This window comes from Bicyclus anynana, chromosome 2, assembly GCF_947172395.1.
Source record: "Bicyclus anynana chromosome 2, ilBicAnyn1.1, whole genome shotgun sequence".
NCBI classification, from domain to species: Eukaryota; Metazoa; Arthropoda; class Insecta; order Lepidoptera; family Nymphalidae; genus Bicyclus; species Bicyclus anynana.
Window position 1 is genome coordinate 16,085,649 of NC_069084.1, and position 13,513 is coordinate 16,099,161.

The 13,513-nt window shown below is 37.6% G+C and overlaps 1 protein-coding gene across 3 annotated transcripts in view; it reads left to right on the forward strand.

The window, feature by feature from the left end:
• Nucleotides 1-13,052, forward strand: part of LOC112055476 (transmembrane protein 68) — a 32,567-nt gene extending 19,515 nt beyond the window's left edge. For 2 of the 3 annotated variants that reach the window (XM_052885776.1, XM_052885772.1), the window contains exons 2-7: nucleotides 1,891-2,029; nucleotides 5,034-5,128; nucleotides 6,265-6,429; nucleotides 7,052-7,245; nucleotides 7,849-8,203; nucleotides 9,026-13,052. In XM_052885776.1, coding sequence (XP_052741736.1) covers nucleotides 1,891-2,029; nucleotides 5,034-5,128; nucleotides 6,265-6,429; nucleotides 7,052-7,245; nucleotides 7,849-8,203; nucleotides 9,026-9,186 — 1,109 coding nt within the window. In that variant the 3' untranslated portion in view covers nucleotides 9,187-13,052. The remainder of the gene's footprint in view (nucleotides 1-1,890; nucleotides 2,030-5,033; nucleotides 5,129-6,264; nucleotides 6,430-7,051; nucleotides 7,246-7,848; nucleotides 8,204-9,025) is intronic. The other variant, XM_052885777.1, reaches the window with a different exon arrangement.
• The last annotated feature ends 461 nt before the right edge of the window (nucleotides 13,053-13,513 follow it).

Here is a 13,513-nt window from a genome sequence, read left to right on the forward strand (position 1 = left end):
TTTTGTAAATAATGGTGTGTTTTGCAAAGTCGTCATTATTTTATTTTATTCTATCATACATAGTTTTTGCAGCGCTCGAGATGTAATCAATATTTTAGATATTTTTTTTACGCCTTAGGTTATACGTTATTGGAGTTTTATGAAGGATCCCTAATATTTTTTGAAAATGTATTTAAGCACTCGGGGATAGTGTAGCTTCCCAACAGTGAAAGAATTTCTCAAATCGGTTCAGTAATTTCGGAATATATTTAATGCAAACAATCAAATCTTTCCTTTTTAACCGACTTCCAAAAAGGAGGAGGTTCTACGTTCGGCTGTATGTATGTTTTTTTTTTTTTTTTTTTTTTTATGTATGTCCAGCGATAATTCCGTCAATTATGGACGATTTTGAAAATTCTTTTTTTGTTTTGTAGGGTTTACTTCGAGGGTGGTCCCATTTTTTTCATGTCAGGATCTGATGATGGCATCCTGGAGAAATTGAGGGGAACTTTCGAAAGTTGTAGAGACGGCTAGTACGTTTGTTAGTGTTTCCATAAGGTATTTTAAACCACTACAACTTTATGAAGGTTTGGAGTTGGTCTGATGATGGAGCCGAAACACAGACGATGGAACTCCTCAAGGATTTACAGCAGTCACCTTTTGTTTGGGCTTGATTAATTTGTATTGATGAGTACTTTCCACCTATATGGGTTGTGACTGTATTAAGGGTCTGGTGATGAAGACAAGGGACAGTGAAGAGAACTCCTCGACGGTTCACAGTAGCTACCTTGTGTTTGGACTTGATAAATTTGTATTGATGAGAACTTACCACCTAGATGGAATGTGACTGTACTAAGGGTCTGATGATGAAGACGAGGGACAGTGAAGAGAACTCCTCGACGGTTCACAGTAGCTACCGTGTGTTTGGACTTGATAAATTTGTATTGATGGGAACTTTCCACCTAGAAGGATTGTGACTGTATTAAGGGTCTGGTGATGAAGACGAGGGACAGTGAAGAGAACTCCTCGACGGTTCACAGTAGCTACCTTGTGTTTGGACTTGATAAATTTGTATTGATGAGAACTTTCCACCTAGATGGATTGCGACTGTATTAAGGGTCTGGTGATGCAGACGAAGCACAGTGAAGAGAACTCCTCGACGGCTCACAGTAGCTACCTTGTGTTTGGAGTTGATAATTTTGTATTGATAAGAACTTTCCACTTACATAGGTTGTGACTGTACACACGCAGTGGGTATGCTAACACTAAAAATAAAAAAATAAAAATTTTAATAAAAAAAATTCAACCGACTTCCAATTCAAAAAATAACTTTAACTAAAAAGCAAAAAATAACATCCTACCTATGTGCTACCTTCTGATCAGTTTGAAGGCGGTGCCAAGCCAGTGTCGTGTTTTAATTAAAGCTGTTTCTGGAACAACCACAGAAATTTTGTAGTTCAAACGTATTTAATTAAAACATCACTGGCTTGGCACCGCCTTCAAACTGATCAGAAGGTAGCACATAGGTAGGATGTTATTTTTTGCTTTTTAGTTAAAGTTATTTTTTTGAATTGGAAGTCGGTTGAATTTTTTTTATTAAAATTTTTTCTATTATTAGTTTAGTCAGACTAAGAGTTAATCATTATCAGCCGATTGATGTCCACTGCTGAATATAGACTTCTTTGAAAGACTTCCAAATAACACGGTTTTGAGTTGCCTGCATCCAGAGGCTTCTTACAACCCGCTCAACAACGTCGGTCCATCTAGTGGGGGGTCGACCAATACTACGCTTTCCGGTGTTTACCGTTCCAGTACTTTGGGAGTTCGTCGACTCTTACATCCATTGCTGCGTCCATTGCCAGATTTTTTTTTTTAAATAGTGACGTATTAAAATCTTAGCATTTGTTACAGTTGAATACGTGGACACGGAGTACAGCCTGTGGCTGACGTGGTTCCTGACGCCGGTGATGGTCACGTTCCTGCTGCCCGCCGTCATCATCGTGCTCATCTACGCCAGCAGCATCATATTCCATCTCTACAGGCTCTACAGGTACAGAGCTGGTACAGGAACACGTGGACACGGAGTACAGTCATTGCCAACTGCGCTAGAGTATAGTTGGACCCCCAAAGAAAGAAAGGGTCAAAGAAGTCTATAGTAGGACCCCCGCCCTATAGCCCGGGTGGACTATTGTAGCACCAACTGAACATAGATAAAGCGGTCGCACCCAACTAGGTGGTCGCACCCACTGCACAGTCTTTACTACTACTTGGAGTGGAAAAGAAATATTGGTCACTAACTTAAGCCGCGCGGTTTCAGCCGCGTGGTTCCCGTTCCCGTAGGAATACGGGGATAATATATAGCCTATAGCCTTCCTCGATAAATGGGCTATCTAACACTAAAAGAATTTTTCAAATCAGACCAGTAGTTCCTGAGATTAGCGCGTTCAAACAAACAAACAAAAAAACTCTTCAGCTTTAAATTAGAATAGATAATAGCCAGACATGTCTTATTTTAGGAAGGTTGATGTCAGCCTACGCTCATACCTAGTGTTGCCAGGTGTCCGGATAAAGCCGGACATAGTTAGGTTTTTCTATTCCGTGTCCGGTCAGAATAAACGGTGTCGGGCTTGTCCGGCTTTTGTTAGGCTTTAGCAAACGAGCGAACGACAAGTGTGTGGGAACTAAATTTACGGTAATAATCATGAATGCTTGAACATTTGCTTTGCTTGCTTTTACATGAAAAAAAATTGCCGTACCTATTAACAATGAAGTACACAAAATCCTCAATAATCTGGCTGGCCTTTTTACCCAAATGCTAGGCAAAACTGACTGGATTGTCCGGCTTTTAATTTCGGCGACCTGGCTACCCTACTTATATCTTAGGTAAATCTATACTAATATTATAAAGAGGAAAACTTTGTTTGTATGTTTGTTTGTTTGATTGTAATGAATAGGCTCAAAAACTACTGGACCGATTTTAAAAATTTTTTCACCATTCGAAAGCTAAATTATCCACAAATAACATAGGCTAAATTTCATTTTGGAAAAAAATAGGGTTCCGTAAGATATTTGTTTTTTTCGGACACAAGGTGTAAAAAATCAACCAGAAAAGTAGGGTAGGGGTAGGTAGGAGTAGGATAGTAGGGTAGGGGTAGGGGTAGGATAGGGGTAGTTGAAAGTTTACATCGAGATTCACGCGAACGAAGTCGCGGGCGTCGGCTAGTAATAAATATGTCTGACTATTGCAGGCAGTAGGCACTCGGTCTATAATATTTTATTAGTCTACAAAAAGCTTCCTTTCCCGGTTATACATTTCTTATGTGTAACACCAATATACCCAATTAAAACGAATATTTCTAGGATTAGCAAAAACAATTCTTTGATAATGATATAACATAATCATTATAGCGCTAATTAAAAATCTTATCAAAAGCGCCGAAGAAAACACGCTTCAGTGTCCTTAGATATTGTAGGCAACGTCCTATTAAAGTTGTTTGATGAGTATAGAGATTTAATGATGAAATTAAAGAATTATATTAATAAAAACCAGATAAGTGCGGAATCCGACTCGCCCACTGAGGGTTCCGTACAAATAATTCATTGTCGTAAATCTAAAACTATCAATACATATTAAAATAGCCGACGCCACCAGCGTAGTTTTTATTACCATAAGAATATGGGGATTAAATATAGCCACACACACCAATAACATGACTTTCAAGTGGTAAAGGAATTTTCAAAATCAATACAGTAAATCCAGAGATTACCCCTGCAATACCACAAACTTTGCCCCTTTAATATGTAACTGTATTGTATCAAGTGTTTATAGCTATTTAAACAGTATACTAAAACAATAACCAAACGTTTTTAAAATTTTTGTTTGTCTGTCTGTTTGTCTGGGCTAATCTCTCGGACGGCTGAACGGATTTTAACAGGAGATAGAGGAGGTTACTGAGCAATATAAATGCTACTTTTGTTAAAATGCATGGCTCTAGCGGGGTTTGTGAGAAACAGTCACGCAAAGACAAAGTGATCATACAAGTGTTCCGTTTATTGATGTGCGGAACCCTAAAACATCGTAATGAATCATGTTCTCACTGCATGAATAATCTTAATGACATTATTAAGAAATATAATTTACAGTCCAATTAAAATGTAAAAAAATGTATAAATTAATTAATTGATCCGGATCAGTCTGGAGCGGTGGGTTTGATAACTTTTTTCTGTAACCGAGTAGGTATAACATTTAGACATAACAAACAAGGTTTTTTTAGCATTCACTTAGTAGTTTATTAATAGGTTGTGATTATAGAATATTGAAAAAAATATATTTTCTACCTCAATGACAATGGCTATGTCGTAACCTTACGTACCAATACGGCAATAGGATATCCTTAGAGGCAACTTAACAGTACTTAAATTGGCAATATTTGTTATTACTGATTTGGGCACCCTAATGTGACGCGAGGTGTCTTATATTTTGTGTGCGTATATTTAAGAAATATGGAACTTTTAAACAAGTTGTTAGTATTCTGTGATATGTCGTTATTATAATGTTTTCTATTACTGTTGCTTATTAGATTTGTCTTTGATATATTATTGATAAAGTTATGTTTACGGAAAATTACAATTAGTTGTTTTGCAAATGTTATCAATGATATAAGTGCAGGGACATTTACCGTATCCGTATTGGTTTTCATTGAGCCGTGATAGCCCAGTGGCTATGACCTCTGTGTGAAGTGTGCCAATCCGCATTGGGCCAGCGTGGTGGATTTGGCCTAACCTCTCTCATTCTGAGAGGAGACTCGAGCTCAGCAGTTAGCCAAATATGAGTTGACAACGACGAGGTTATCTCATCCTGAGCGAGTCGGACGGGGGAACGTCCCTCGAAGCTTTCCTGAGTATCTAAGATTTGGGGAAGTTGCTCCCCCGGTGATATCTTCCAGCCCCTTTCTGAGGCATCTTGGTTTAGTCGAGTGTGCTTGTTCAGTGCCTCTGAGTGGACTGCGATTCCTTGTAATTATTGTTAGTGTTAAATTGATGAATTGTTTCAGGTTACGGATAGTAGATGGCGTGCACAGTGACTGGAGACACGCAGCGCGGCTCGCTGTGTGCGCGCTGTGGGACGCACACGGCTGGCTGTGGCACGGTAATGTAATGTTTATATTTCACCACTCTACATATAAAATGGCTAGATTATGAAATGCCTAAGGCAGGTGTCAGGTAGCATCGACACCGGCGCGAGAAATCTAGCTCTGCGCTGACCAACCCGCATGTCCGTGGTCAGCGCCGGCCCGAAGTAAATTTTAGAATGGAGCGAGATCCAATTATGGCGCCTCTCCTGTTTGTTCTTAACAAAGACCTCAACCATACTCTGGAGTGATCAATTGAAAATCAGACGACTGGGATTTTAGAAGTAAATGAATATCGATAACTTCTATAATCATATACTCCCGGACACCGGATGGCGAAGCGATGGCACCCGCGCACTCTACTCGCGTGCGCCTCGTTAATCACTTCGCTTAAAATTTAGACAATCGAAAAAAAGGATTTTCTTTTATTTTTCTTTGCCATTTAGGCGCCCTCTAGAATTTGGCGCCTGGAGCGACTGATCCGTTCGCCGTATGGACGGGCTGGCCCTGTCCATGGTCAGTACTGGGCAAAACTTTGTGATGGACCGTAAAAATATGTTTGGAAGTACCAATACCAGGCCTGTGACCTGCAGTGAACTTCCAACGGCTGATATGATGATGTTGATATATAAAATGACTGCTAGCCATCGCAGATATCTGCACTGATAAGTGTACAATATCCCTCGAACTCGTACTGATTAGTTTGATTCCTCATTCGCACGCAAATAGGCACTTTCTAGGCAGACGTTTGTGTTTCACCGTATCTTTGGTGTTCAGCAGACGAGCACGTATAAAAAATGTTCAATTTTATGTAGTTTGCCTACGTCTGCGGTGTCTTTGTTATCTCCCACAAAATACTGTCAAAATATGGTTGCCAGTATGACGGGCACAAGAGCTAATCCACTCTTGAGGGTGCGAGACAGCGTACCTATTCCAAGATGCGTCCCTAGTGTGGCCTGATGTTTGAAATGTTTCTATGTATAGCGGGTGGATTTCTTTGTTACAAGTGAGCCAAGTTTTGTTCCAGTAATTATTATGTACCATGAAAAGCGCAGGTGCAAATAGAAGCTTACCTATCTAACAAACATAAACAGCTGATTGTAACTGACAATTCCGACAAGCTAGTATTTCTCATTTTAACATTGTCGGGCAGGCTACGACATACGAGGCTTCGAGAACATACCGGACGGGCCGTTCCTGCTGATCTACTACCACGGCGCGCTGCCCATTGACATGTACTACTTCACGGCGCGCATGCTGCTCTTCAAGCGGCGGCTGATACACACGGTGGCGGACCGGTTCCTCTTCAAGATACCCGGTGAGTGGCACCACTGGGACGAAGGCTCCATAAATTATTTTGGGTTAGAGACCCCTTTTCTAAAATGCGCAGAAAAAAGAAGTTATTCTCGCTTAGAATAACGCACAGGCACTACAAGCGTTAGAAAGTTCTCTTCGAAAACTTCTCGTGCGTAGATAAATCGATGTAGCAGCTGCCGTAAAGATGCACACTAGTGGCATAACTGTTGGTTGGCAATGCTAAAAAAATGCCACGACTATGGCTCAAATATGGCCAGTTGTGAACCCAGAAGCAACCTAAAATTAAAATGTGACGATTTGTCTGGGGCTCATCCAAAGAATTCACTGCGGGGTTTGGATGGCATAGTTATGCCTGTATATCGCTTATTCGTAGCTATGGGATAAAATGAGAAAGCGTTAAGTAGACAAACTTACATGGATTTTTTTTTAAAAGAGCAACTGTTGAGGTTCTTGCCGGTTTCTTCTCAGCAGAACCTGCCTTCCGAACCGGTCGGTGATAAAATCTTTACAAATAGTCAACTGACGTATCAAAAGTGCTTGTAAACTGAGCCTACTTGAAATAAATGAATTTTGAATTTTGGAAGTCATGGCTTGTATGTCATTAAAATATAATATTACTGCAGGGTGGGCGGCGCTCCTGGAAGGGTTGTGCGTGATCCCGGGCACGGTGCAGACGTGCGCCGGGGTGCTCCGAGCGGGCAACCCGCTGGCCATCTCCCCCGGAGGCGTGTACGAGGCGCAGTTCGGAGACCACTACTACAGGCTCAACTGGAAGTCCAGGATTGGGTTCGCCAAAGTCGCTTTGGAAGCTAAAGTGGTGAGTCAACAGTCAGAAAGGAAATATTTCAGGATATATTTCAGAATGGGGATGATGACTAGGTTAGAATATATTGATTTTTATGATACATTCGGGTAAATAAGGTCATAGTCAACTAAGTAATATATAAAAAGCAAAGATTGTCTGGATATTTGCGAAATAAATAGGATTATAACATTTCAAAATCTATTAAAAATCTTTTATTGTAATTAGATGAAAATTCATACAGTTTTAGCTTCCTTACATTAAATGTGACACTTTTTAATATGTGAACTATAAACATAAACGCAGAAATAACAAAGATATTAGTAATTTTGTTTAAACGGCCATACAAATCTAACGATCACTACATTACCTACGTCATTAGTTCGTGCAATTTTGTTGTATGGGGCGTTTTTCAGGGATCCGCGGCAGCGCCGGAAATCTGACTTTTTAAATCCCTGTAGCTCCGAAAGTAATGATCGCAGATACCCTGTTCCTTTTACAAAACTATACTATTAGCATACTATTAATTTATATACAATTTAAAAAACTGTCATCATCCCTATTTATTTAGAAAACACGATTATATGGTATAATTGTTCTATTTTTTGTGTCCAACAGCCCATAGTGCCGATGTTCACGCAGAACGTTCGCGAAGCATTCCGCACGGTGGGCTGGTTGCGCGGCATATGTCTGCGCATCTACGCCGCCACGCGCGTGCCGCTCGCGCCCGTGTACGGGGGCTTCCCCGTCAAGCTCGTCACGCACCTGGGGCCCGCCATACCGTACGACCCCGCGCTGACGCCCGAGCTGTTGCAGAAGAAGGTAATACTGTACAATATGTCTGCGCATCTACGCCGCCACGCGCGTGCCGCTCGCGCCGGTGTACGGGGGCTTCCCCGTCAAGCTCGTCACGCACCTGGGGCCCGCCATACCGTACGACCCCGCGCTGACGCCCGAGCTGTTGCAGAAGAAGGTAAACACTGTACAATATGTCTGTTTGTGTCTCAATAATTCTAAAGGTGCGAAGAAAACTCTTTGAACTCTAAATATCATCATCAGTCGATGGACAACTACTGAACATAGGCCTCTTGTAAGGTTTCCAAACACAACATCCCTGAAGCAATATTCCAGCGGCTCCCTGCAACCCGCTTGATGTCTTTGGTCTACCTAGTGTGGGGGGGGGGGTTTAACCAACTCTGCATAACTTAATTACAATTCAGCTTGCCATACCTACTCATCATTAACATCCCATATTCGGCTCACTGCTGAGCATGAGTATCCTCTCAGAATGAAAGAGGTTAAGCCTTAATCCACCACGCTGGCCCAATGCGGATTGGCAAACTTCACACACGTAGGTAATTAAGAAAATTCTCAGATATGCAGGTTTCCTCACGATGTTTTTCCTTCACCGATTGAGACACATGATATTTAATTTCTTAAAATGCAGACAACTGAAAAGTTGGGAGGTGCATGCCCCGGACCGGATTCGAACCTTCACCCGAATCGACGGCAGAGGTCCTGTCTATTGGGCTGTCACGTTTCTTTGTTAGATTAATTTTCAACTTTATATAATTTTATACGAGTTATATCAATAATTTGATAGTAACAAACACTGTTTTAGGTCGCCATTGACAGTCAATTATTCTCACGTTTCTGAAAATTCAAACGGCAGTACCCACGCGGCATACTATACAAGTCATGTGCGTAGTGACCAACACACGATCAATTATAATCGTGCTACAGAAACGTGAGAATAATTGACCATTTGCCTAAAACAGCTCTTTTATGCTTACAGGTGGCGGATGCAATCGAAAACTTAGTAGAAGAACACCAAAGGGTACCCGGCAGTATACTCCTAGCTCTCATAGAGAGAATACACGAGATGCCCAAAAAATCTACCGCAAAATCCATAGCCCATACAAACGGCAGCTGCCAGAACGGCATCAAAAAGACTGACGATAGTTTAAGTGAAAAGTGCGAAAGTGACAAAGCGAAAGTGTCATAATGTAAAATCAAAATGACTTTTGTGATTTTATGAATTTATTGATATGTAATTTAAGGTACGTTCAAACACATCAAACACCGATCAACAAATATAACAACAAATCACTATAAATGTTGTAGTGTAAATTATATTAAATATTCGTTTGTCGCCAAAAATCTCGAATATGTACTGAATATATTTTTGTTATAGAATCAGATGTGGTACAAATTTGTTGCCAATATTAGAGGTAGCAATATTGACATAATAGTCTAACAGTAACAAATACAAACCAGAATTGGGGGCGTCACAACTGCTTTTTAGCAACATGTGCTTATAGCATAGGATCCGTGGAATATTTTTTACAATTGATTGCTATCGAGGTAATTTTTATTACCTGGTGACCCAGTTAGCTACCAGAATCAAGAATTTGTGAATAAAAAAGTTGAGCGTCTCATCAAGATGAAGCTACTCACGGAAAATTAACTTAACTTGAAAATCAATTGTAAAAATGTTCCCCAGATCCTGGACTATTAGTTTGGTAGTAGAAGAAATTAATTTCTTTTATATCCGCAACATGATGAAGTTTTTTTATTTTCATTCTGGTCAGTCTGTCTGTCTATACGCCATAAAAAGGACAAAAATCTTAGACGCTTAATTAAAATTGTTGTATGTATACCGAATAAATCTCGCTGCGTACATGTCCTTCATATTCATAAACATAGATTGACTTTTAAATCTCAATTTCCTTCAAAGTAAACTGGACCTTATCACTACTGTATAAGGTTCATTTTACTCTGAAAGAAAGAAAAACACATTTATATTAAAAATTGTGCGACACTTAATACCTTGAGGTTTAAACCCTAATCCATATTTATAAATAAGGCTGTGGCAGTTTTCATTTTTATTGTTTCAAGTGGGTTCCTTTAACCTAATTATATAAGTAAATTTAAGCGTCCCTCCGCTAACTGGACTATTGTCATACCCACCTATAACGTCTTTCCGACTAATTGGAGGGAAATGGGGTTGGTAATATCTAAAAAAAGGCAACTATTCTTTAAAAAAAAGACTACTCAATCGGTTTATAAACGCGGAAAATTTGCTAATACAAATAATTGAGCAGATAAAAAAATAATCTATCGATTTTGGATACATTAACAACATTAAGTTTATTGTCAATTTACCTGTAAAATACAATTGTATGTTATTTTTGTACAAATTAAGCATTTTTTTTTTTTAATAATTTTATTACAACTGGCATGTTTGTCGAATATTTATAATTTATCCATGCAGATAAATCACAATATCGATGAATTTTAATAATTTTATCGATGTACATTTTTAGGTTATGTATTTTTAAATTACATAGCTGGTTTAAAATACTTACTTAAGTTCTACAATAACTTAATGCATTTTTATCATATAATAACAATATTTTTATGTCAAAATCAGATTTACGATGCACAACTAGTTAGATACGCTTAAGGCATTTATGGCAGTGACTTGCATTAATAAATTCGACTTGATTAGGTATATATTAGGTAAATGAAATGGAAAATTTCCTGTCCAAGCTCATAATGAGACACAGGGTAAGCAGTGCATTGTGGCATCTATGGATTGTACGCATAGATGCGTTCTATGGATGCGCACGCAGAAAGAGAGAGTGAAAAACATGGTGGTGTATTAATAATTTAAATACATACACTTATGAGGAAGAAAGTCTGAAAGTGTTGCCAGCGACAGAAAAGTTGAGGAATAAAAGTCATCAGAAAAATGATAAAATTACAAGTGGATATACCCCTTCAATAAGATTTATTTTAATAAGATTAAGCCCAAAAAAGAGATGGTCGGAGTGTGTGAACTAGGTGCGTTAAAGCAGATGAAGGAATGAACTTAAGGGAATTAGGAAAAGGAAATGAGATGATGACATGTTTTACTTTGTGTCAAATACTAAAGCTTGCAATGGGGCCGGACTGATAGGTTCTGGGTTCGATCCCACTGCACTATTGTTGTTTAGTTTCTCTAACTAATTGGATGTTAATGGGAATATTGGTCATATTAAGAAAAATATGACCAATATTCTTAATTTAAAAAAAAAATCTTTTTACTGTCCTAAAGGACCTCAGACATGGCTTACTAGGTGTGCGTTACATAGCAATGTTAGATTATGGTAGTTTGATTCTGCTTAACCAACTTTAATGAACTTTATTATGTACTATGTAGATATCAATATTTTATTTTTTATATAAGTAGAAATTTATAAATTAATATAAAAATAAAACATTTTTGTATAAAGTATACTGTAGAAACGTGTTTGTAACAGTGTTTTTGGAAGTAGCTTTCGTCATAAAAATGTTTAATATCAGTGTATGCATTTATTTATTTAAGTATTTATTAGTGACTAGCGGACACCCGCGACTTCGTCCGCGTGACCCTACCACGCGACGGCGACGGAAGCTTAAAAAATGGAGTATCTTCTCCCATTTTCTCAACATTTCCCTTCACTGCTCTGCTGCTATTAGTCATAGCGTGATGAAAAGTATACTATAACCTGCCCATGAGTATAAAGAATAATTGTACCAAGTTTCGTTAAAATCCGTCGATTAGTTTTTGTTTCTATAAAGAACATAGAGACAGACAGACAGACAAAAATTTTACTGATTGCATTTTTGGCATCAGTATCGACCACTAATCACCCCCTGATAGTTATTTTGAAAATATATTTCATGTACAGAATTGACCTCTCTACAGATTTATTATAAGTATAGATTAAACGAATCTGTGGGTGAAGCTCTGTCATAGTTATGTGAGTCGCTTCATTGGAAGATTTAATTTCACAAAGTAGTCCCTTTAAACGGAGCTAAAAGTACAATAATAAAAATATAATATGTGTGCTTGTATATTTTTTAGGTCTTTCCAGTGTGTGAATACCTACTGAATAAAATTGATAGCGTCATATAATTCTCCAGGATTCCAACTACTAGTGAAATTAGTTTTAGTTTGTATTTAAAAGGTTTTAATTTATTTAAAATTAATCTACTGTCTACTTATCTACATCGTATACGTCTTTGACGAGTTGCAATTAAGTAATTCTAAGGAATTTTTCAAATGGATTATTGTTAAAAATAAAAAATAAATGTCTTACTCTGTTACAAAATAATGTTGCCATCAGTTAAAAGTGGAAATCTCGATGGAATTTGTTTGAATTTCGATACAAGTAGTAAAATACTATTCAAGTTTCGGATATCGAAATAACACTGCCATGTTGAGAAAGAGAATATTTAATTTTGCGAATTAGAATTTTGCTTAAATATTTCTGGCGCCTGCTGGAGCATTTCCTTAACAATGATAGATACATACGAGTATAATTCGCTATAAATCATGTATCATTTAATAATATTTAATATTAATCGTTTATTTTTAGTTAATTATAAGACGTACTTTTAAGACGCTGTGATCTATTTAAAAGATATTAAGTTATGTCCACTAACTTTCGTTAACATCATGACATGGAAATATATGATGATGTCAATGTCCACAAGTTTCTAATTAGGTCTTACCCATTCTGCAAACAGCCAAAATGTATTGCCATATTTTAATACATAGATATATACCGAATTACCTAAGTATATAATTTTAATTGCATTAAATGTTTCATGATAATATATGCCACATATCTTCTCGTGTATATTTTTGGAACATAGATATAGTGAGTTTCGCTTTAGGTGCTAGATTGATGATATTGTAGTTTTATATACTTGATATACTTAAATTAACAGATAATATATTGTAATATTATGAATTAAATTTTAAGGAAATATATAAATATATTTTTAAATTATTCTTTGGTTTCATTTTAATATCCTAAATTTCTTACATGCTAAGCATAGTTTTTAGAAATCGCATGAAAATATCTCATTACAAACAAACAGCAATCACACATATCTGTTTATCCACATTTATAAAATAGCAGAGTGCCTAGTTGCATTCAAATCCGTTCAGCCGTTTTTACATGATTGGGTAACAAGCATACAAACAAACTGTAATTTACGCCACGATAATTACAAATTATTTCGAACTGGCCCTATGAGACGTAAATACCTCGTTGACTTCACTACGGAACTATGGTCAAAATAACCTCCAAATGTTTGAGCATTTTGTATTTTAACATTTTATTGGTTTATGAGTATCAATTACATTATTAATTAATAATCTTAAAATGTAGTCTCGACTACAACAAATTATTTAGGTCCGATTCATGTGATAACGCGCTTACGTACGTATATGTGACTATATACTCTT